At 39.0% G+C, this 25352-nt stretch overlaps 1 protein-coding gene across 6 annotated transcripts in view; it reads right to left on the bottom strand.

Moving 5' to 3' along the window:
* Nucleotides 1-25352, bottom strand: part of KCNQ1 (potassium voltage-gated channel subfamily Q member 1) — a 396763-nt gene that overhangs the window by 351815 nt on the left and 19596 nt on the right. For 5 of the 6 annotated variants that reach the window (XM_062609392.1, XM_062609394.1, XM_062609393.1 and 2 more), the window contains exon 1: nucleotides 2441-2968. The exons of the other annotated variant lie outside the window; for it this stretch is intronic. In XM_062609392.1, the coding sequence (XP_062465376.1) occupies nucleotides 2441-2838 (398 nt within the window). In that variant the 5' untranslated portion in view covers nucleotides 2839-2968. Of the gene's footprint in view, nucleotides 1-2440; nucleotides 2969-25352 lie in introns of those variants that run through there. 6 annotated transcript variants of the gene reach the window in all.

Genomic DNA, 25352 nt, shown 5'->3' with positions numbered 1-25352 from the left:
GGTCACCTGTAACCAACTCCTTCCAAAAAGCTAGCAAACCACAGACAAAAATCAGGTCCCATGCCTCCTCCAGAGTAGAAGCTAAGATACAGCAGCTTCTCTGAATCAGACAAACTGTCTGGCTTGTCAGTTCATTTTCATAACAAACTTCTGCTTTGTAACAACTATTTATCTACCAGTACTCAGCGTCTGGCTAGCAGGGGCTGGACTCAAAGACAGTATTCTTTGGTGCAGCAGAAAGTAAGGATCCTAAGAAGTTGCTTTGGGAGCTCAGAAACAAAACAGTTGGAGAGGTATGGACCAAAGATCAGAAACCTAAAATAATTAACAGGCAAAAAAGTGCAGGCTTATCTAGCACAGAAATAAGGAGAAGTTGGGATGGCTAAGAGCAATAGAGACTCAATTCCCTCTGCTGGTGGAAATCAGAGTGGGGCTGCCTAAAAACACACACAGAGTACTTGCAGATTGCCTTGCAAGAAACATAAGGGTGTTAGTACCCTCTTCTGTCTCTTCAGAGTCCTAAGAGAAGGAATTTGCACAATGCTTAGTAGGAGGCTTGAGAATATTTACTGCCACTGTCATTCACCATTGCATCACAACAGCTCTTCTGGAAAGAGGGGAAATGCTGGGGCTAATACTTACACCATACATAAGTGCGTACTGGTGGGAGAGACAGGCTATGACTTCCTGTACAATCTCTCTCCTAAAGTAGAACTACAAAACCTTAATTCTTGCGCTGCTAATATCTGGGGAGGGAAGAAGTTAAAATTCAGGCTAGACTCTTAGCTAGAGACCTAGCAGCTCTTTTTCTAGGATTTTCCTAGGGCCAGTGTTAAGATACTGAATGAAATTTACTGTCTCTTTTATACATAATTTGAGACACCTGAAAGATGTCTGCCTAAACACCTTCTTAGAGGGTAAAAAAAAAAAAAAAAAAACAACAAAAAACACCACCAACAACAAAAACCTCCTATTCCTAAAAGTGGTTTACGTTGTTTAACCACAACTATTAGACACTTTATCATTATGGCCATTAACTGTTTTGTCATCCAATGGCATTGTCATAACACTAAAGAAAATGGAGCCCACAATTATCTCAGCAGCTGCACACAGTCATCTCACAATTAAATATATTCAGATGTTTTCCCTCCACTAAAATTATGTTGGCACCACTTACCTGACTACCTACAGACTCCAGAATCCTTAAATGTGGAATATAAGCATACAATCCTGAATTAACTTAAAATAGTACTTAGAATTTAAAATCATACTACAATAATTAGATCATGAAAACTGTTTTTTATCAAAGTCTTTTGTCTTAGGATTTTAACTATAAAGTGTCTTTACCTCCAGCTGTTGTAATAAACATGTATATGTAGTGTATAAATATAAAAAATTGTGCATAAATATTCACATATATTTGTGCATGCACACAATAAAGAGACATCACCACCCTCCCTGACCTTATTACCTACTTTAACATATGCAAATTGCTCAAAGGTCATGCAGGCCTTCCACAACATCCTGATTAAGAAGTACAGATTTCTCTCAGAGACACACGTGGAGAGATCCTTGTGCAACAGAGATCTATCACATGCTGGCTCAGGGTGTCCACAGCCCTCCATAGAGAATATTATACCCAAAGTAGTTTTTAATTTCAAAGTAGTTTCACTGCCCGCAGCCAATGTGGCTTTAACAACCTCCAAACGTTGTCATCCTCCTTCCTGTTTAAAAATAACAGTGATGGCATTCGTACCCAATAGGACAAGGAGTTTGAACAAGGCACAATAAAAAAGACAAGGAAAAGGAGCTTCACCTGTCTCTTGAGCTCTTCCAATAGGGCTGCAACACTGTATACACTACACCTATTCAGTCAGAAACAGATGCTGTGCAGTAAGCTGAAAAATTGGGAGTCACTGCAGTAAAAATTACTAAAGAACAGAAACAGTTACCTACTGTTTCCACACTCAGGCTTAACAATTTATTTCAATTCTCAGGCTAACTTTCTTAAGAAAATTTCCTGAAGCCAGCTCCTGCTTTACCTGATATACCGAAGAGTTCCTGAACTGAAATACAGCATTTCTGTTTAAAATAAGATAAACTTTCCCTCAGAGTGTGACCTTCTGTTCTTGTGCTTCACTTCTGTGAAAAAAAAAAAAATCACCTCAGAGGACTGTATCTGCCAAATTTTCAGAGCCTCGAGCACCGTGCTGCTCCTCTGCGGCTGAAGGGACCGCCGGGGCTACCAACCCCAAGGGGGTTAGAAGGAAGGCGAACGGCGGCAGCGGTGACCTCGCACCCCGAGAGCCTCTCGCACCGATGGCCGTGCCAGAACGCGGATTCCCCGCTCCGGGCAGCCGCGGCTGACGGAACTAGCCGCTATAACGGGAGCACGGCATGGAGCAGGTGGGCCCGGCGGGGAGAGGGGAAGAGTACTCACACGGTGAAGTGGTACACGAAGCACTTCCAGCCCGTGGGCCGCTCCAAGAAGTTGTAGACCCTGCCCTGGATACTGCTGCGGCTCAGCAGGGGCTTGCGGAGACTGTAGATGGAGACGCGGGGGTCGAGGCTGACAGGCGGCCGGGGGCAGTCGGCGCTCAGCACCACCACCTCGCTCCTCAGGCGCAGCGGTCGCTCCCGCTCCAGCTCCGAGCTGCAGCCCGCCGGTGGCTGTCCGCCCTGGGCGGCGGAGAGCGGGGCGTAGTGGGCGTTAGAGGTGCTCTCGGCCAGCTCCAGTGCCGAGGACTTCTTGCTGAGTGTCATACTGCCTTTCCTGGGCAGCGATAGCCGGCCCAGGCTCCGGCTTTTCTGCTCGCCCGGGGGAGAGCTGGAGGACATAGCTGGGGCAGCTCAGGGAAACCGGGTGTGCACGGCGGTTTCAGTGCAGTGCTGCGCTGCCCCAGGGAGCTGCGGACCGGCTCTGGGCACCCTCTCCCGCCGCCGCCGCTAGCCCGCCCCCTCCGGGGCGGCTCCTAGCCGGGAAAGGTGAGGGGAAGCTGCTGAGCGGCCAGACCGACTCGGCATGCTGCCCGCCGGGAGGCGCTGCGGGCGCGATGCTACCTCAGCGCGGGAGGTGGGCGTCCCCTCAGCTTCGGACTCGGTATAGAGCTTTTGGGGACGCACCTGCCCCAGCCCCGGAGAGCGCGGGAGGGACAGCGCGGGCCGGACAGCGAGCCCTGATGAAAGCTAGATACCCTCTGCGTGTCAGGCCTCTCTCCTCATTGCTGGCTGCGACGTGTTTCACTTGTCCCCCTGTCACCAACATGGCTACGTGGAGGTTGCCTGAGCTGCAGAAGGTGATAGAGCAGGGACCGGGGGGAGCACACCAGCTCCCCAGAAGCCCGTCTAGGTTTCCCGCCTTCTCAGTCCACTTGGAAGCTGTGGGAAGCAAGTGCTCCAGTAAGTGTTGCCTGGGCCTGTGTCCTGGCAGAGGCTTGAGCTCCTAGGGTACAACCCCTTCTCTCAGATTTAGGACCACCAAAGCTTTCAGGGCTGGCTGCTCTGTCGCTTTTTACAGAATTTCAGCATATGGGACTTGGGATCCTCCAGGAGGCTCTTTTTAACATGCGTAACAGTAAGGGCCTTGCCAACAGGCGCTGCAGTTCCTGGTGTTACTGTAACATAACGCAGCAGATAGATGAGTAATTGGACAAACTAGAACACAGTAAACATAGTTCTGCAGACTTGCATCTTCTACAAGCCTGGTCTCATCAACAACAAAAACATTCTGTTTTTGTGGAAGGGTGTGTGTGCTTGACTATTAATAACAAGGTATTTTGAGGGCTTTGGATAACTTTCCTGTGTAGCGGAGTAACTTATGAGTGACTTAACTGTGGTGTGAATCGATTTGTCATAGGGTTTTGCACCAGTTAATTTCGCAAAGAGGGTGCTCTTTGATCTGGAGTGCTGGTTTGTTGTTGTTTTTTTTTTCTTCTAGCCCAAAATAGAAAAGAACTAGTAAGAGCTGTGTTGAGTTCATGGTTGATACTGGTACTTGAACAAGAATGCTGTGGGAAGATAAGGTGGTGCTAAATAAAGTTAAACAAAAACAACCCTGCTAATTGCAGTTCCATTCGAATGTCAGGCTGCACATACATTTGGGGAACTGGGCAAGCTCCTTCAGTAGTGTAAACAAGCAAGACTGTGGGCTCTTGTAAACTACTTCACTACACCTGTGAAGGACCTGGCTCCTTCATTAGGAATACAAAATCAGAACTGTTAAGAAGAGAATTTGCAAAACTTGTTTCTAAACCAGCAACATAAAAACTTGGCTTTATCCCCCCTCCACCAGAGCAAGAATAAGCTAGCTTAATAAAACCAGCATTTGTAAGGGAACTTTTCCTGCATCTATTCAAAATAGAGTCAGGATTCTCTATTTCAAGAAACCGTTATTGCTTGCAATAAGCCTGCAAGAAAAATGGCTAATAGAAGAAAGAATGTCATTGCTATCCTTGAAGGCTCCCTGTTTTGAGGACTAGTATGATAAGGTCTTGATATAAAAATTAACAAATGTGTTTCTTTATGTAAGTGTTCCACTTTGTTTTAAAGACCAACATGTTGTCTGGATTATATAGGACTTTATTCTGAAGCCAGTTGCAAAACATAATTTACAGACTTCAGCAAAACAAGAGGCTGGATGTTCATATGTACTTTATGTTGTTCTTCAAAAACTGTTTTCAGAGGCTTTAAAAAAATATTGTGGCATTATGTTGTTATTTATCCATTGATTAACAAAGACCAGAAACCCCAATATATCTGAACCTAAGAAAATTAAAATTTTGAAGTACTTATGCAACTTCCTTCCAAAACAAAAGTTAAAGAGGTGTTAGGTACTTAAATAGCTAACCAGGGAAGAAAATTGTTAAGTATTAAATTTGATTCTCAGTGTTCAATGAGAAACTGTTCCAAGAAACCCAAGTTTCTTTCAACAATTTTCTCACTGCAAATTAATTCTCAAATCTATTCCATAGTCCAATATATTGAACCACTTTTCAGGTCAGAAATATTTTCATAATTTTTTGGTCTGGACCTCTAACACTGAATAAATGTTTCAAAGAATCATCACAAATGTAGGAATTTAAAAATTCCTTTTTTAGTTTGTTACTGATGAATGATGACATTTATTTTATGTAAGAAAAATAATTTTGTTAGAGGCTTCACAGCTAGTTCATTTTAAAGAATACTAAAACATCTGTCTGGCACAGGTGAAGGCAAGAGCATACTTAAGTGTCAAATAATGGTACTTAGTGATGAGAATCCAGGGAATAATTATCTTTAATATATACTAAGTTATCAAAACTGTATAATAATTTGCAACATTTTCAAGATGAATACAGCATAGTAATGGCAATTTCTGGTTTTTCCCTTCGTAAGTAGCCATGTCTTCATATCAATCATGTTCATTTTACAAACAACAATTTAAGTCGAAGAATAGAAAAAAAAAAAAAACAGAGATTACAGTGTATACATGGAAGAGCTAAAAATGGGAAAAGGAGGCAGATGAGTGTTAAAATATGTTTATGGAGCCATGTAGCCAGGCTTTGACAGTGAAGGGAGTAGGAAAATATGTTGAATAAAGAGTATATAGGTTTAAAATATTAAGATGGAACTACTACACTGAATTGTTCCTTAGAACAATAATAATTTGGTCTATTTTGAGTATATACAGAACTGTAGCAAAATTGATAACAACAGTGATATTTGTTATTTCACAGTTAAAAGTACTGTTTTAAATTTTTATGTCTTTAAGAGGATTTTGATTCTAGAAGTGAGATGTCATAAGTCACTAAAGTATAATGGTAACATGCCAACAAAGCTGCTGCTAAAGCTTCCAATTCTAGTAATTTAATCGGAGCTGGACTAGTAAAGCATTTCTGCCATTGGGCTTCAGTAGATCAGAAATGTTTGTACCAGTTCGGAGCTGTGTTTCTCTTGTCTGGTACCAAATTATGACCAATATTATGCATGCATTGTCAGATATGCTCATTATGTGTTGTATTTTATGTGCCTGCTATAGTATCATGTAAGATCGTACTGCTAAACCACCTCTGAATGTTTACAAGCTGGAATTGCTGCAGATAGTTATAAAGAGACACCTTGATCTTACATGTGATTTGCTTCCCTGTGGAAGCTAAGACTCAAACAAACAGTAAGTATCTGAGTGTTCTCTGTCTTCTGAAGGCCTTTAACACTTATAACTACAGGTTGCAGGAGTTCTGCACTGGCATGGAAATCAACTTGTTTGCTGTTTGCTTTGGGGGATGGTTTTTGTTTGTTTTGTTTTTTAAATGTCACTTTCCACTTCTGTCCAGCTATAGTAGGCAACATGTTGAAGAACTTTTTTCAAGGAAGGGTTAGAAAGAGTTGTTTTGTCTTGATTTTTTTATTATTTTTCTTGAATCAGAGCAAATATTTTGTTGCATTCTGTTTACTGAAGAGTCCACAGTTTAATCAAGTCAGTAGTTCATTTTAAAAATACAGCCAGTGCTGAAAGTAAATGCAGTTCAGTCCTGAACTGAGAATAAAGTCCTAGATTTTTTATACATATTCATATAGCAGTAACTGTATGACAATAATTTTTTTAGTCACAATCAATTAAAAAGTCCTATTCACAGAGGCATGTTATTACATTAAAAATATTCCTATTAAAAACTGCAGATCAATAAGATGCAAAGCAACTGAGTAACTCAACCTCAGACACAAAGAAAAGCTTGAAAACACAATAACATGTCAAACAAATAAACCTCAGGCTTATGGTTCAAAGCAGAGACAAGGAAAGTGGAAAGAGATTATTTTTTTTTGCTTCATTTTTAAATCCTAGGAAGACCATGGCTTAGCCATTTAAGTGGCAAGGCAGGGAGATATATATCATCACATTGCAATTAAGAACAGTTTTCTGAGTACCTAGATGTATTTTTCACTGGACACCTTGGTAATCTTATTTTCCAGTCTTTAGCTGATCACAATCTGTTAATAAACAATGGTTATGCTTTTATGATGCCAGCATAACTTTAGGTTTTAAATTTAAGCAAAATCTTTGTTCCGGGCTCTTGAATACATTTATGCTTCTTTTGTATAAATCCAGCAGATTTACCGTGATAACAGACCTTGCTCGTCAAAAGTTAGCACACCAGTAGAAACTCCAGATATGGAGAGTGCAATGTACTTGAAATTGCAGTATGCCCCAAAAGCCTGACCATTAAGATAGAATACTTACAATGTGCAGTAATAACTTTGTCCTTCTCCATTAGTGCCTTGCCCTCCTATAGCTGTATGGCTAGGGAGAATCCTCAGGTTAGTTCTGCTCACCTTTTCCTTCAAGTGAATTTATTCCTGCTTCCTTGGTCAGGAAGATCCACAGTTACTTTGTCATTGCTCTACCTGCAATTTAGGCATCTATTAGCCATTGCTGTTTAGGCTTTCTCTGAGTCAACAAAAGCAGTAGCACCATCAAGAACTTCCGCAGTAAGAAAGTCTAGAGAAAGCGACACCTTTGACACACATTCAAAAGCACAAAAAGCGCAACAGTACGGTGCTACTGACTGGGACAACTGCTACATAGAAAGACACAGGAGATGTTCATCCTTCAGAATTAAAGATTACAGCAGCCTAGTTGACAGGCAAAACACGTCCCAGACCATACACTCCAATTATTTCCTGAAAACTGGACAATATAGCTATATCCCTCCTGAAATGCTGTCTTCAGTGGCATCTGAAGTGTCTGTCTACAGATAGAACAGGACAAACAAAACATGGACAAACAAAAAGAAACACATGTTCCTCCTCTTGAATTATATTAACACTGCAGGAGCAACCTAACAATTCAGAAGTTGATTCAGTCATGAAGTCAGAGACCACATTAATGAAATCACTTCACAAAAAGGGCTAATCACTGTCAAAAAAAGACAAACTTTTAAAAGGTGTTTATGCAATCTGCTCTTCTATCAGTCTCTTTCAAGACAAATGGGACAGACAGAAAATAGCAGATAACTTTCTATTCAGAAAGTTTAAACTGGCTTTTAATTTTCACCCCTTTCTGTTGGTTGGGTTATTTTTAACTGTGGATGCAGTTAGTTTAGTTAGCAGAGAGAAGCAACATTGCAGAAGATAGTGGTACGCACCAGATATCTGGAGTTTGGAGGTTATCCAGTGCAGCAGCTGACAATCCTGATTAACACTGTCTGTTTGAACACTGTCTTACTGCACGGCTGTATCTACATTTGTAATCATTTTTTACATTGTTTCATAGGTTTTTAAACAATATCGGTGCTGTTCTGAGTGAATGCTATGCTCTACCAATGCTCAGGTTTTAAGTCTTGAAGTTTCAAGAAAGGTGCTGAGCATATATTTAGAGTTTTGGCACACAAACTATTTTTTATTGTTTTGTTTGCATGGGATTCGTGGTCGAAAATGAAGTCCATAGGATTAGCCCTGCTATTTAGAACAGTATTCTTTGTCTTCAACAACAACAAAAAATTAGTTCAAAAATTAAAAGTAAGACCTCTTCCAGGTAAGACTGAGCAAGCATATGTCTGCAACAATACTTGGTAGACTCTCAGTTTTTCTTGTTAATGAACATTCATTTATATGAAATGCCAGTACCAGCCAATTGGAATTTTGGTTTGTGTCAATAAATATAAATATTTTTTCCACAATCAGTGTTAGCCTGTTCTATTTGATTTGTTGCTGCTTGACAAAAAGATTCCAAGTATAAGTGATTCTGAAGGATTCAGGTCCTAAAAGTTTACTTCTTTATGAGCAGGACTTCAGGGCAGAGTCCTTGAAGGGCTCACTAGCAGTTAGGATGAAAAAAAACAGAGCTAGAAGCTAACTGCTTTGGTGATTCACATGTTATAAACATCCCTCTTAACACTTTTCTCCTGCTGCCAAACTACTTGCAAAACTTGAATAAATTGTCAGTAGGAAAAATAAAAATCTGAAACTTTTTAAAGCATGGTAAAACTAAGAGGGGATACCTTTATGAAATCTTGGCCAGACACACTGGTACACACATGCATATGTATTCTCTCCAGTCTGTTTCAGCAGCTGCCTGTAGTGTCCTATCATCCCCAATTCTTTGATGTGGTTAATCATTCAACAATTTTCATAATTGAAAAAACGTTCTTTTCTAAGTATCACTCCAAAGTAGAAAACTAAAGAGGCTGACAAAACACTGCAACATTCATTTTCATCATTAAGGCAGATGTGGTATATTTTAATCTCAGAAGCATGTTAGTTTCAACAGGCATTTGATTACTCATGTAATGCCATACAGGATACTGTATGCACATTCTTGCACATGCAGAGGTATTCAAGGTCAGAGTGACTAATGGCATTCTTCAAATGGAAAGACTGTTCCATCATCTTCTCGCAAGAAAAGAAAATTCTCCTCCTTGCATTAGTCACAAACCCTCTCTTGGTTAGACTAAAGTCAGTATCAAACAACACTGCTGAATAAACTCCAAATAAATTAACTGAACCTCTGAAATGCCCCCCCAAATTTTTGTTCTATACTTACAGAAGTGACTGTGCTTAATAAAAGGATGTTGTGGTATTTCAGGGAGGGTTTCACTCATACAGCTGAGAAAGAAATCACTAGTTATCACTAAATCTCTTCCTGGTCAAGGAACACTTCCTGCTTGTGATTGTGTTAATCTGTAACATACATAACATCCACTTCACACGTATGGAATGACATGGATAGATAATCATTCTTCAGTAGGATCCACTTGGCAATCCACTTTTGATGTCAGGAACCATCAGTCTACCAGTTAAGCTTAATTGTGGTTCAGTGTATCTTTTAATTACAGGTAGTTTACTACAAAACCAGTGGGAGGTTATACACATGCAATGCAAGAAACAGAATGCTAACTCTGGTAGAAATGAAAATTTTTCAAACAATAATTCAGCAACGAGCCTTCTAATGCCCCAAGCCCTCAAAAAAAAAAAGCAGTAAAGAATAGTAGAAAAGGTACTAGCAACGTCTCTTCCACTGCCTTTACACTTTTTCTCAGCAAGTAACCTCTGAATGTAAACAAATTGCAAACTATAAAATGCAGTGGATAGACCACAACAGTCAGTTATGAGAAACTGGACTTTCAGGTTGTTTCACAAAATAAGAGTTTTCGTTTCACTAGTACCATTATAACAAGTAAAGCTAAACAATGCAACACAGTCTTGCAAAAAAATCTTTAAACCTGTTCCATAATTGGGATTTGATGCCAAATTCTAGTCTCATCCCTGACATTTTGCTAATTGGGTTAATTGCAGTTCTTTTCTTTGTGTCCTCATCTTCTTTTCTTTGTGTCCTCATCTTCAGTGTCTCAGAAGCCTAGTCAGTTACATTAGCAGGATTTCATGTTTTACAGTAGCTACATTAAAGCTAAAACTTGCTGATTTTTGCTCTGCAGAGCCCCAAAATCTTGTGTGTGAAGAACACCAACGCTTCTTCTACAGTATCGTATAGTATTGCAGAAGTGTAAAACATTAGAGTACCTTTGGCATCTCTGTGATTGCTAATTACAAATCCAGTGATCCAACTGCTAGCATAACTACTTTTTGGAAAGCACTTGCATGCATGGTGAGGCACTAACATTTTTAAATGGGGCTATTAAAGCTCTATTGAAATTTTAAGTAAGTTCAGGGCTCTGCTAAAGTACCATTCAGTGAGAAAATAAGCTTACTGATTTCAGACTCTCTGCACCACATCCAAATCCTATTTTTAGACACTCTGAATAGATAATAACTTTATTTACTTTGTGCTAGTCAGAAGAGCAACACAACATAAACTTACTGCTAAATTACAAGTCTCTTGAAAGCAGATGTACTAACCACATTAATTCAGTGAAGAGGAAACAATCCTCCAAAGTCATACCCCACCAGGTGAAAAATAATTGCTTTTTCTTGACAAAGGCTATGAGGTAGGTAGTTAATTCATATTTCCCATTGTTTCAGACTCATTATGAGTATAAATATATGTTAGAAATATATAACTCATTATAAAGAAAAAAAAAAGGCAGTTCGTTTGACCTGCAAAGCTTTTTCGCTCTTCTTCAAAAGACACGTAGTACTTCAAAATAACCTTTGCAAATGTTTTTGTATATTCTATTCCTCGAGGTCCCTCTAGTGGCTAAAGTATCAAGTTTGTAGGCTACAGGTGTTTTGCATTTGGTTTGAGTTCGGATTTTTTTCTTCAGATGTTTTCATAATAGACATAAATGATTTCTTAACATTTACAATCCCTCCTTCTAAATAAACTGAGAAATAAAAAATGTTTTTAACATTAAGAAAAAGGAAAAGTAATTGTCACTTTAAGAACAAGAAAACTATTTCACACAGTTAGAAAATTATGTTACTGCTTACAAGCCTGCTCAACTTTGCCATTCAACCACATTCACAGCTGATTTTGAGGTATTTTGCCTTTTACAGGTCTGTTTTAAGACAAGGAGAAGCAATAACTTATTATCAGAATGTTCTCTGACACAGTAAGTCTTTTACTTGAGAGGCCTGTCTTGCTCAGATATGAAGATAGAATATTCTGATGTGTAAACATTTTTAGGGTACATACATTTTTAAAGAGAACTCTCTAAGAAATCTGTTCCAGTGCCTCAAAACCGTCTCACAGTAAAGAACTTCTCCCTTATAGCTAATCTAAATCTACCCTTTCAGTTTAAAGCCATTCCCCCTTGTCCTATCACTACATGCCCTTGCAAAAAGCCCCTCACTAGTTTTTTTGTAGGCCCTCTTTAGGTTTTGGAAGACTGTTACAAGCTCTCCCCAGAGCCTTCTCTTCTCCAGGCTGAATAAGCCCAGCTCTCTCAGCCTGTCTTCATAGGAGAGGTGCTCTAGCCCTCTGATTATCTTTGTGGCTCTCCTCTGGACTTGCTCCAACAATAATCTAAGAAAATATTTGAAAGAGAACAGCAGAATATTTGACATTTACCATTACAAGGAATGATACATGAAATTAAACCCTAATAAACTTAGTAGTTTGATGGGTAGCTGTCAATGCAGAAAAAACCCCAAACAAAACACAACCAAAAAAAACAAACAAAAACAACAACAAAAAAAAAACAACAACAAAGAAATAGACTGGGCTTTTACTTGATCTGTTATCCAGATTTGCAAAATAAATAAGAAGAAATTATCAGACAGCCCCAAATTCCTGCAAGCATATTGAATTCAAGAAAGTATTTTCAGTCCTCCATCAAAGAGGAAAGTTCCAGTCTTTAACCTCAGACTTGAATGACCAGAGCTCAGCTCTCAGTTCTCCCACAGACTTCCTGTATAACCTCTGGTGTGTCATTGTTCTTATTTGTGCCTCAGGTTCTTTATTTGTAAATGGGATAATAGCCCTGTCCTCCTTTGTGGCTGTAATACTAAATGTGGTTGCATGTTAAGTATCCAGATTTTCTGGGGAAGAAAAGAAACAGGATTAGTCAGTATAAAGGTAGGGGTGCCTTGGAACATCTTACAAAATTATGGTGTGCAGACAGATCTAATAACACTGGGATTTTAAATCAAGACACTGTATTTTGAATAGAAACACAAACTTCAATGAATGCTTTAACTGCTGCTGATACTATAGGGATTCTTCCTTTTTATTGCATTTGCCATTGCTGTGAAAATTCACCATGTGAACAAACACAGAAATAGACTTATCAGACACATAGTAACAGACTTAATTGTCACCAGTAACACTGATCTTCTAAGTTACAGCCCAACCGCTGTACAAAGGAAAAACAAATGCAGCCCATCAGCACATCAGGGGCTGCAATTAATAATTGAAGGGGGAGCAATGGGAATCTGTTGAGGATTGAGCAGCTCAGGCCCCCAACATAAGAAGGACATAGACCTGTTAGAACAAATCCAGAGGAGGGCCGCAAAGATGATCAGAGGGCTGGAGAACCTCTTCTATGAAGACAGGCTGAGAGATCTGGGCTTGTTCAGCCTGGAGAAGGGTCTGGGGAGACCTTATAGCAGCCTTCCAATACCTAAAGGGGGGCCCTGTAGGAAGTCTGGAGAGGGGCATTTTACAAGGGCATGTAGTGAAAGAACAAGGGGTTATGACTTTAAACTGAAATAAGGCAGATTTAGATTAGATATTAAGAAGCAGTTCTTTACTGTGAGGATGATGGGGCACTGGAACAGGTTACTAAGAGAAGCTGTGGCTGCTCCATTCCTGGAAGTGTTCAAGGCCAGGCTGGATGGGGCTGTGAGAAAGCTGGTATCCTTGGCCGTGACAGGCGGGTAGAACTTGATGATCTTTAGGTCCAACCTGAACCATTCGATGATTCTATGAAATGTTATAAGACACAGTTTAATTCAATGAACATTCAAATGAAAATTTCACCTTACGAGGCCAAGGAATGTAAGTAATAAATCATTGCACATACACAGCCTGAACAAGGCAGTGGGAAGAGCTGAATAAAGTGTTATGAATTTGCAGTATAGCAGGTGCATTCAGCAGCTTACAAAACTTTTACTCTCAGGCACCTGTCAGATAGTAATCAATTATGAATCTCCATACTCAAGCATTATTTCCCTCTTAGCAGATTGACATGAAACCTGGAAAGCTGCCTGGAAGGGAGACAGATGCACAAATATGAATAATGGACAGAACAGCCAGCAAGCCATATTAGAACTCCCCAGAAAAGGTAATGAAACTGTCCAGGAAATTGGTTCATAATAAATACATCTGCTTCTGAGCACAGGGAGAACATGAAGGAAGGGGAAAAAAAAAAAAAAAGTTTGCCTGACAGAATACTGCAGTTTAAATAGATAGATAAAAAAAATACAGGATTTCAACAGAGAAGACAGAAGTATAGTCTAGGAGGGACTGAGTCTCACTCAGGGTCTTGTAAATGAAGAGTTTTGTTTCAGACCCAGTATTACTCTTTAATTGTAGATTAAACTAAGCAAACCACTCAGTTCTACTTTAGAGAAGAACTCCTGTTTGGGCTACGACTTTCACAGTCTCAGCACCTAATGCTTTCTGTCAAATCAGTAGTCAAACCTGGACAAAAATAGCCAGTGCCTTCAACACCGTATGTTACAATCTGGTTCAGCTTTCAGAGAACATTTCTTGATTAAGGTTCTGCTTAGTTTCAGAGGTTTATACTTCAAGCAAGTATCACTGTTGTAACAAAGATGGAAGATAAAGCACTTTTTACTACTCATATGTAATGGAATTTAACACAATTGTACTCCTAGAAATAAAAGCATTAATAGAAATATGGATAGTTAAAAAAAATGTGGCATATTAATATATAAAGGAAATTTTAAAGCAATCCAGAATAATTACATGGGTTATCATAAGAGAAAAAAAATCTGCTGTTCTTCTGAACAGACAGAATTTAGATATCAGACTGTTTTATGTCGGTTTATATTGTAATCAAAGTGATGCATCAGAGATACATTTTTCTAAAGGTTTTACAATAAAAAGTGTAGAGGAATCCAGACTTGCAGAAGAAAGGAGAGTTTAAAGCCTATAAAAATAGCAAAATCTGTCTTGAGGACACTGAATATTTATGACATACATCAACTTATGCCAAAAAAAACAAAGCCGCAGTACAAATATATAGGAATCATACCACTTATTTTGATAGTGAAGGACAAAAAGTTTTTGAAGAAACACATTAACATGATAATAAGAAAGTTGAAAAGCTTGGCCATATATTTGGCTTCTTCAAAGTAGCTTTGATTTAGAGCAGTTAACTGAGCTGCAATAGTTCATACCAAATGAGGTCTGTTATGTATCAAGAAAGCCCCATAGGCAAGTTACCTAAGGAAGCATGATAATGCAACATTTGTGTTCTAAATACAGAATAAATCCTTTAAATGGATTCACTGTCAAGATTCACATGCTATGCACCAAAATTTTAAGTTATCAGTGAAGACAACTGGACAGTGTTTGTTTGGAAACCTTAATCATTAAGAGAGCACTTAGACTGAACACACATGTGCTCTCGGAAATTTGTTAAAGATTTCTGTAGCTGGGGAAAGCGCGTGACTCTTCTCAAAGGGAATATAGGATTAGTTACCAATGCAGTTACTCAACTACCAAGTCATTGCAATAATTTGAAAAGTTAATTTAAAAAATACATTCACAGCTAAAGTACATTCCTGTTTGTTGTCTGTTTCTGATAGCTCCATGCTCCACTACTGCTACAGAGAAATACTTCTTATTTGCATCTTCATCTGTTGCACAGGGCTTATTTTCATCCCAGGGAAGAGCTATCAGTATCATTATACACTAGCAATGTTTACTTTTATTGTCATAGGACTGGTGCGCCAGGTAATCTGGTAACACCTTCCTCTTCCCAACTAGAAAAAGGGAGTGGCAGCAAACAGTGTTGATAACAATAGCCACCTTCAGCACTTCAGATGGATGTGCACGCCTGTTGCAAAAGACAGCCAGCAGGTAGGATCACTAACTATACTATGTATATTAAAAGATGTTTGTGATTCATCCAAGAAGAGATCATTACTTCAATTTTTTTTTCCCCTTCATGGTCTGTGAGTAATCAGCAGTGATATAAAACAGTCACTGCTATTCTTTCTTCCTTTTGAATAATAAAGTATATGTAAAATTTCCAGATTTTCCATATCAGGAATTTCACAAGCTACTTGTTGCTGTCCTTTGTTTATATTCTTGATTGCTTTCTGTAGTTTTTTTTCTGTTCAGTACTTTGGTTGTCTTACCAAAGTAGTACCTTACTAAAGTAGTAAAGTACCTTACAAAGTAGTACCAAATAGTAGCTACATTACTGCATTTGTCCCATTCTGCAATTCAGCATCAACAATGTTCTACTGTTGAGCTCTTCACTGTTAAGACAACCTTTTAGCTTGCACTAGGAATATCAAGTTTCACAGATTCTTGTATCTAGAGTCTATGGCTATATATATGGCTATGGTTTTGGCCTAATATAAGCAGACAGCATAACTGTTACAGTAAAGCAGTTGTCTACTATACAGCTGTTTCTGAGACAGCAACATACAGAGATAGGTCCATGACTTCTACACTCCTGCATTGTAAGGGTTCTACGCTGTCGGATTCTTCTGCCAGCCCCATGAGTTTAAGACATGAGCATGCACGAATATAACTATACACTGTTCTACTCTTTTTCATGTGTTTACTGTCCACTCATCCTTAGCCCTTGAAGACAATTCCCAACACTATCTTGGGGCACAGATGATGTCTTCAACTCTATTTTGATTTTAATTTCTTTTAAACTTTTAAGGTAATTTTTATTTTACAAGATTGCATTGGGAACAACCGAGTATCTGAATGTTAGGTGGCAGAGTTAAGGCAGAAAAAGCCCTTTTTATTTGAAGTTTTCTGATAAAAGGCAGTTAACTACCTCTAAAGACCCTACATTCAGACAGCGCCACAGAGGACACAGACAGAAATGCTGTCAAGTCAGAGTCTGGCTAATTTTATTAACTCTTCATCTGGGAAAGCATCTTCTCCTAGTGGGTTAAAAAACTAAAATCAAGAAAGGTGAAAGTCATCCTTGTCTTTGGTATATAATGCTCTTTATTCTAATGAATAGCTCAAGAGAACTGCTCATGTAAATAAAACTAGGTACACATTCTCAAGGCACTAGGTCTATTACCTTCAAAATAGGCTTTTTAAGACCTTCATAGAAGTAAACTGAATGTCTGCTAATTATTTCACCTCGTATTAATATGTACCCTGCTTCAGTTTCACATTTAGTATTATTTACCATTTTACACTACCTATGCTTGACTGTATGGCAAGTGTAATACTAAGTCATCCCAGTAAGTTGTGGTATCCTAGAGCACTACATAACTTGTCCCATCATGTATTTGATATGTGTAGCTACATTGCTACTACAGTAAAGCAGGACCTTGTGCTTATGGAAGCAATGGGATCTGTTTTGGGTTTTTTCCCTCTTATCACAGCACCTTAGATCTATAAGTATTGTACCACACAGCACCCCCAATATTGTATTATACACTGTAGAAAAGAGGTGGAGGAGGTAGGGTTTGTTCTGTAATTGCTCTTTTCAGGACGAAATTATGCTGACTGAGGCAGAAGACAGCTTAACACAGCTCAGAAAGGCTTTGAATGTCTATAAACATCAAGTGAAGGAAAACATCTGTTATTCTACTTATCTCCTACAGCACGTTAACCTCTGCCAAGCACAGAATTGACCACCTTTGAAGATTTACCTCCTGTTTATAACTGGTTATTGCCATGAGTACACCTGCCAACAGAACTGTTAAGACACAGGGAAAGCATGTGTATATGGGGAAGCAACAGATGCTTTTAGTACAGTGAATTTGACATGCTGGGAATCGCTGTGCCAGCACATGCCTCTTGTCCGTCTACAAGCAGAGATGATCTTGAGTATCCCAAACATATATGTGAGGTACCTCTTTCTCCTATACAGTAAAGCAGTCCTTAACAACCTTAGGTCATCTGTATGTCACATTCAGACACTTTCTTCTGTGCCCTGCATTTTTATAATATCCTTATTCATTTGGACCTGATCTGAACCTATCTGATATGTAACCCAAGAAAGAGTGCCAAAGGGCAAATTGGCTATGATTTGCTGCAAATGTGGGTTAAAAATCGATACTATACAGAAGAAAAAAAGAAAGGCTAGGCTTCCTAGCAGTGGGCAACAAGCATATATTTAAAATCTAGGGCTGGCAGGCCTTGCTATATACAAGATACTACATCCATATTTATGGAAAAGAATTAAAATACACATTATAGTGCATTCAGTGGGTTCAATTTCTAAATGTGCAACACAGCCCAGTGACCTCAGGGGTGCTTGAGCATGAGACTTCCTGAAATTCACCACCACATCCAAATGCAACACAAATTTTGGAGTTATTTGAAAAAGGTAGAGATTCATGTCTTATCAAGGGAAAAAAAAAAGCATAGAACCATTGATGAACAATTTTGCCATTACCATTTTTGCAGAACATTCAGTATGGTCAAAATTGTGTCCACAGCTTTGTTATATTTAAGAAACAAAACAGACTACAATGTTTTCCTAAGGTCTGGAATTCTCCAAGTACACTGTGTATATGGTTTATGCAATGGAGTCTTGGTTTTGAATACACTTCCCTTTTCAGCTCTCAAAATTTGCCTAAAGTATTGAACAAGCTCTTATAAACAGGAGATGATGAAAGCAGTCCCACAAGGAAACACAGTGAAGGTTTCCCCTCCACCCCCCATAAAAATTGCTCTGTTCCATAAAAAATGTGTGGCTACAGGCATGAAATTGAAAGAAAAAAAAATACTGTACACATGACAAGCTTGAAAATAGGTAAAGATTATTTTAGCACAACTTACGGAATTTGTAAAGATTGGTACTTAATGCTAGGGGCTAAATTCGTGAAGTCAGCTGTTGGCATCAAGGGAAACATTTGTGAACTTTTTCAGGTTCTACAAGTATGGTATATTATGATCTTCACAAATGAAAAATACTAGCTGATCTCAGCAAAACCACATTGAATTATTTCAAGCCTTTCCAGTTCCCAAGCATTGGTCCTTTTTATTTTAATACTTCTGCTTGCAGTAGTGTTTATTGTGTCCTTTGTTTTCAATAGTACTCATTCACCAGTGTCCACATAGAGTCCATATTCAACTAAAATGTTCAGGTATGGTTTTGTCTGCCTTACCTGTATATTGTCCCTCCTGAAGCACTTGTCTAGAATTGGAACTACTTCCACATTCTTCTTCTTTCAGCATGAACTACAGTTGTGGTTTCGCAATACATTATTTTCAGGACTTTGTGTATCACACTATATACCACATTAGTAAGCCGATCCTGATGAAAAATGACCCGATAAAAATGAGTTCAAGTGAACTCAGTCTGATTCATTGTGAGGCCACACAAAAACATTTGTTGGCACAGCTTCAAAGTGGCATGCTATGCTATGGGAACAGAGCAGTGAAGGTCCAGGAGTATTTGAAGCTATTGTCAGCCTCCCCCCACACCCTATACACAACATGCTATGTAAGCACAGCCAATTCCTTTATTTTAATCAAGCAGTGTTGCTATGTGTTTTCTCTCGTCTGTTCCATCTGCACCTTCCATTGTTTATTTCCCTTTTATCAGCTCCCTACCTTCTCAGGTTTTCTCCCCAGAATAAATCCTCTTCTATGAAATTCACTGACATCTGTATGCAAATTTCGGCAAACTCACTAAAAGCACATTATTCAAATAGCCTCTGATGCTCTTTACTGTGTAAACCAAATGAAGATGGAAACAAAAAAGACAAAGTACCTATATTTGCATTAGCATTTTGCACATTCATTTGTTAAAGGTTTGTTGCTGACCCCAGCCAAACCAAAGCACAATCCACTCTCCTAGAAAATTGTAGGAAAACTCCTGTGAATACCTGATTTGCCTTGCACCCTTGTGTCCTTCCTAGCAATTACAAGAAGGATCAGGCTCAAGAGGCATACCTTAGAAAGCCTACACTAGTTCAGTGACAAGGCTCTCCTCCCACACATCTTTTCATAGCTTGCTGTTGTTGATGACATTTCAAAATATTATTCCTCCTCTGACTGCACAGATACAGTAAAGAGGACTTACTTGAAATAACATTCTATAACAACGGCTGTGCTAGCAAGGAAACTGATAACACTGATGTTTCTGAAATCTGATGGGGCCAATTCACATAAATATATCTGGAAACTTAAACTTCTATTTTACTAGGTCACTTCTATGCTTCCTTGAGGAAGGAAGCATGAGGGATGTGTAGTGTACTATAGTTCCAGTTGCACTTGTGGCAATCATTTCTTTGTTTCCTTTTTTCTATTTCTTCAGGTCTCAAAGATTTATTTGCTACAGGCATGACAAAGCCTTGTGCAGGACAGCTGGCCATGATTTCTGCTGGTGTATTTCACCATGCCTAGGTGAAACAACATGCTTTATTTAGCAATTCCTTGGCAATCATGGCAGATGGTTCTGCTTTGTCATTAGGCTGTGAAGCAGAAACATTTCATGCATCATCATTAGTACATTTGAATGTACCAATTCCCAACAAACATTTTCCAAACCTGCAGCATAAATATAAGCAAGATAATGTATATAACTGCACATAGAGGTACATACGTCAGTCTTTCACACAGATACACGTACATTTATTTTCCCTAACAAATATTTCCTTTTGTCTCACGTCATATAAACATATTTCCATGGCAGGTTCCTTTCCTGGATTCTAGTTAATGCCTTCTTATACCTCCTCTTTTCTGTTGCATCCATTGTGATTGAAATATTGTTTCTTCACACTTAAACGTACTCATGAGTTAGAGTCCATCCACTTCATTTTTGGAGCACATGCTGAAATTGAACATGAGTTTTGCAGTCCTTACTCTGCCCTTCATTTTTCTGGTTTTCTTTATCCTGATCCCCTGCACCTGCTTTGTTCTTCATATTTATTATGTTTTAATTCAAAACAGGAAAGAAAACATGGCAACTATTGAAAGCAAATAATTCCATTACACTGTTGCTGGCAATGGCCCAGTAAACTCACTGATGGAATTTTCCTGGAATGAGTACTTGCACTAAAGTCAGTAGGAGCAGTTGCATAAGCATATGTGCATAAGCATATGTGTATCTTGAGGATCAGAGCTATGGATGCATCTCCAGCTCTCAGGGTTGCAATAACATGTAAGTTAAGGTCAAGCTCTTTGGGTCACAATTTACAGACTACACAATATACAGAATACACAACTGGGGATTTTGTACTGGCTGTTCTGCTTGCTCCCTAACCAGTGGTATAGGGTTTAATTCTTTCCAAGGAAGTATTTCTCTGAGTGTGGCTACTATTTTATCTCTGGGAAGCCTTGTTACTGTTCTTCTCTTGAACCCATTACTTGTTGTGCTAGCCACAAATATAAATGATCTTTCTCATCATCCTTTTGCAGTGGTAGGCTATTACATTCTCCTTTTCCCTTCCTGCAATCTTCTCTGCTTTTGGTTACACAATTCTGATTTGCTCAAGCTTTCCTTATCTTTTAGTGCAAGGTTTCTGTCCTTGCTACTTCTCTTGCTCAAACCTTCTCCGGCTGGTTCGTAATTCCCTTGAAATCTCGCATCCAAAACCAGACAGAATAGTGCAGCTAATGCTGACTTCATGAAGGCTATCCTGTTTACACTGTCCTAACAGCATTTTTCTTTTGTAACAACAGCATAATATTGCTCACTTACCTTTGCTCTGTCTGTAACCCTTAGCTTCTTTCAAAGGACTGCAGTTTAGCCAGTGGTATCTCATTACATGTCTTAATAGATAATTTTTCCTGCTCAAGTGAAGTCTGTTGTATGCTGCTGTTGCAGTTTCCCCCTTACTATTCACCTGCATTATTATTGTGAGCCCCCTCTTTTTCTGACCAATAGTTAAGGTACACTTTTCATTAGGATTTGTAGCTTATCCTATCCTGCACCAGCAAGGGCACAGTAACTGGCACTGTCTTCTTCTGCTCCACATGAAAGCTTCCTTCAATGTTTATAAACCAATGGATTTGCTCCATCGGCCACTGTAGCTAAGGGTGGGCTTTGTGACTGTTTTAACATCAGCAATACTGGGACTACTTTTATTACTGCATTTAATCATTTCACCTACATATTCCAATGTACTCCTTGAGTGGGTGGAGGAATCTGCTAGTAATTAAAAGCCAGGGTGTGTCCCTGATCAGCATACTAATATGGAGATTTCTTACTGGTGCCAAGTCCTGAGAACTAATGATTACCATACGCCTACTCTCTTAATCGAACCATTACCCTTGAAGATAACAATTGAGGTCAAGCCATCCCTTGACTGCACCCATTTTCACAATGTATGTTTGAAAGGCTTAGATTGACCTTTCTTCCTTCCATTGACACAGACTGATCCTGGTTAAAATCTAAAAGAAGGCTGAAGTGGACCCATGCCCTTGTCATATATCTGGAGGTGCAACATCTGTTATTTCTTACCACACATGGAAGAGCTACACATTCACAGTGGGCTAAGTGGCAGCAACAATAGCTAGAAAGAACCCATGGAAAGCTGGAGGAAACATGGAGAGAAGTAAGGGAAAAGGAGGCTGGAGAGAGAAGGAATGGCAGAAAAGTCAGGAAGAAGAGCCAGGAGGAAAAACAGTCCTGAAAGAGATGTACATAGCTCTCAAAATGTTTCTTTGCAATTCTGATATCATTTTTCCTGGATAAATCCCTTAGGAAAGCACCCCTGCAGCAATCCACTTTGGAGTTTCCCTACAGCCATCACAACTGTTCCCCTGAAGTTATACCTCCCTGACAGTTTTCTACATCCCAGAAATCTAGGATGTCCAAATAAGAAGTTAGGACCATCCAAATAAAGGACTAAACAGTATTAGGACCTGCAAGCTCCAGTGCCACAAGTGCTGCTTGTACAGTGGTACAATTCTAACAGCTCCCTATTTATGAGGTTAAAGAAATAATGATTCATGAGACTGGCTGACACCTGGAATGATTTAATCAGGCCATCCCTAATGCAAATGACATTGACTCACATTTCCAGAGGTAGGTGGAACTGGCAGTTGTCTTTTCCTTATAATTATCTTAACTTGCTTTGCTTGTTAGGAATGGATTTCTAGGTTATACTTCAAATCTGGTAATCATTAAAGGTACATTCTTTCCATAGATGTTTGTAGTCAATGGGAACATCTAGGGCAGAATTTGACCTACAAATTTAAATAAGTAGCAGCAGCCTAGATAGAAAAATCTGTACTTAAGTCTGACCCAGAACTAAAATCAGATTTTTCAATATGTATGTGTGTGTGTACACAAAATTTAAAATATGAATGCACATATTACAGCAGGCAAGATTTTTGTAGCTTTCCTCTCCCCCTTAAGTAGTTCTGATTGCTTGTCCAAGTAATCTTTTTATCAGATTTAAAACAATGGAATTCTTTCAGATAATGGAGAGGAAAAAAATTTAAATATTGGGATTAAAAATAGGTTGGATTTTTTAAAAGTAGTTTAACAGAAAGTAGCATCTGGAAAGGGAAAAATTTGTGAAGTACTGGTCATTGGGTTTTCATCCAGCTGTATTTATAGCCTTTGTCTCTCCTTTGCTTTCCTCCCTACTTTTCCTCTCATCCAAAAAGCTTTTAGACCATGTTCCTCTTTCTGGGTATCTGCTTATTCTTTCCTAAGGCATGGACTTATTCCAGACCCTTGTAATTAAAATATACTCTGTTATGTTGCAGTGATGAAACTGACCACAGCTAAGCTGACTGCAGTGGCATGTCATGACTTTGACCACAATGAGTTGACCCGATTACTGTGACCTGACACGCTCACAATGTAGTGCAGCCTGAAGTCTCAAAGCAGTAGCCGCTGAAACCACCAGAGACTTATGTGAAAGCTGGAACCAAGCAGAACAAGACTGAATTAAACCTGGGAGAAAGGCACTCCAAAAACCTGTGATTATATTACATAGTTTGTTACTACCTGCTTACTTTGCTTGTTAGAGGACACTAGGCGAGATGCCCACATACTTTTAAAAAATGGAAATTTTAACAATCCAGGAGGAAATAACAAAGCCAACTATATCCTATTCTGAATATATATTCAAATATTAGGGACATAATGCAGCCCGTGTGCTGACTGATCAATATGTAGCAAAGCTCCACTGCAGCGCAAACTGGTAGTTAGGTGGTGTGCAGTACTTGAACAGGTCCATTCAGTGTTCTGCAATTCTGACCATGAGAGCAAGGAGTTACACTGCAATAGCTGATACAGCTGTAAAGGAAAGTAAGGAAACATTTAATATGGTCATCCTTTGTGCTTAGAACTACATCTGCAAATCTTATCCAGCAGTTTTTTTTCCTCAATGTTGCAACATTCAGAATATAAGCAACTTCTGGCTTTGTTTGAGGGTTTTTTGGTTTGTTGTTGGTTTTTTTTTTGTTGGGTTTTGTTTTTTTTTTCCCCTGCCTGCACATTATCTATAAAACAACCTTTAAAATCTTCTTCCCCGCCCCTTTAAATACCAAAGCAATATTTCCTTGCTCTGTTAGCACCATTAGGTGGAACATTGCACTGACGTGGAAGGTCTCACCTGTATGTTAGTGCAATCATACTGTAAGTCACCATATTTATTCCTTGGAAGTCAAACAAGAGGTAGAAGATAAAGCAAGAAAAACTGTCCGTGTCAAATCTTACTAAAACTGAAGCCAAACCAAAGCAAGCAAGCTACTTGGCATTGCTCATTGCCTTTGTCTGTAAAAGCTCCTGAAAGCTGCATGCAGAAACTTAGATAATATCATTCCACAATAGTCCACAATCTCTAGTGTAGATTCTCAGCTCCATATAGGGATACATTATAGTCTTACATGGATACAATTCAGAATCTTGCACAATTTTGGGGTTTGTTTTGCCATTCTGTCAGTATTGCTTTTCTACTCTTGATGCTGAAAGATGTCCTGGCTTGGAATATGAACACAAGGCCAAGTAGTAGAAATTCATAACTAATTCCCTTTAGCTCTGTATCCCATCACAGACAGCACCTTGCTGTGGGATGCAAAAGTGGTATAAGAACAGGATGGAAAGATGAAATAATACTTCCCAAAAGTAAGCTCACAGTCTCTACTGTCATGGTTCACTGCTTGATTAAAAGAAAATAGTAGTGCACTGTGCAGTGCCAGTTACCAGCTGCCTTCTTCACTTTCCAGTCTTACAAAAAACTTGTGAACAAAGCTTGTGTTTCTGCATCTCATCTGTTTTTGTCTCCTTCACTTCATATTGATTCTCAATGGTAGTGAACAACAGAAATCCTAAACTAAAAATCAAGTAACATGTTATTTCCGGGGGAAAAAAAAAAAATCCAAATGTGAGAATCTTCCTTATAAATCTCAGCAGCTCAGTGTCTTTATTCCAAAATAGAAGTCATGGATAACCACATCATGAAATTTTGCAAGCTTAGGTCTAGAGCTAGACTTAAAATGAACCACTTGGGGCCTATCTATGAGGTCAAATTAACCATCAGATTACTTTGTAAATGACTTCCTATTCCAAGTTTGTTGCTTGTGTGTAGATAGAAATAAATGTGCGCTATCTGGGGCAGTGATGAATGGTGACTAAATGGACTAAATATACTCTGAAAATTCAGAACTGAATACTTTTTTCTAATCAAAATCTTTGTTCTGTCAGCGACTCCCAGGAAGTGATTTATGTGCTTCAGAATAATCAAAATATGTTGTTATAACTCTGTATTAACTCTTTTTTTCCCCAGAATACTGTCTCTGTGCTCTTAGGAGATAAAGCTGTATCCTCAGTGGAAAAGAGGACTCAAAAAAGAGGTGGGTTTTGCTCTGACCACTGTTGCTGAAAATCCAAAAG

Source organism: Pezoporus occidentalis, unplaced genomic scaffold, assembly GCF_034315485.1.
Source record: "Pezoporus occidentalis ecotype Australia unplaced genomic scaffold, CSIRO_AGI_Poc_V1 ctg137, whole genome shotgun sequence".
Lineage (NCBI taxonomy): Eukaryota > Metazoa > Chordata > Aves > Psittaciformes > Psittacidae > Pezoporus > Pezoporus occidentalis.
This window is presented reverse-complemented; position numbering and strand designations above follow the sequence as displayed.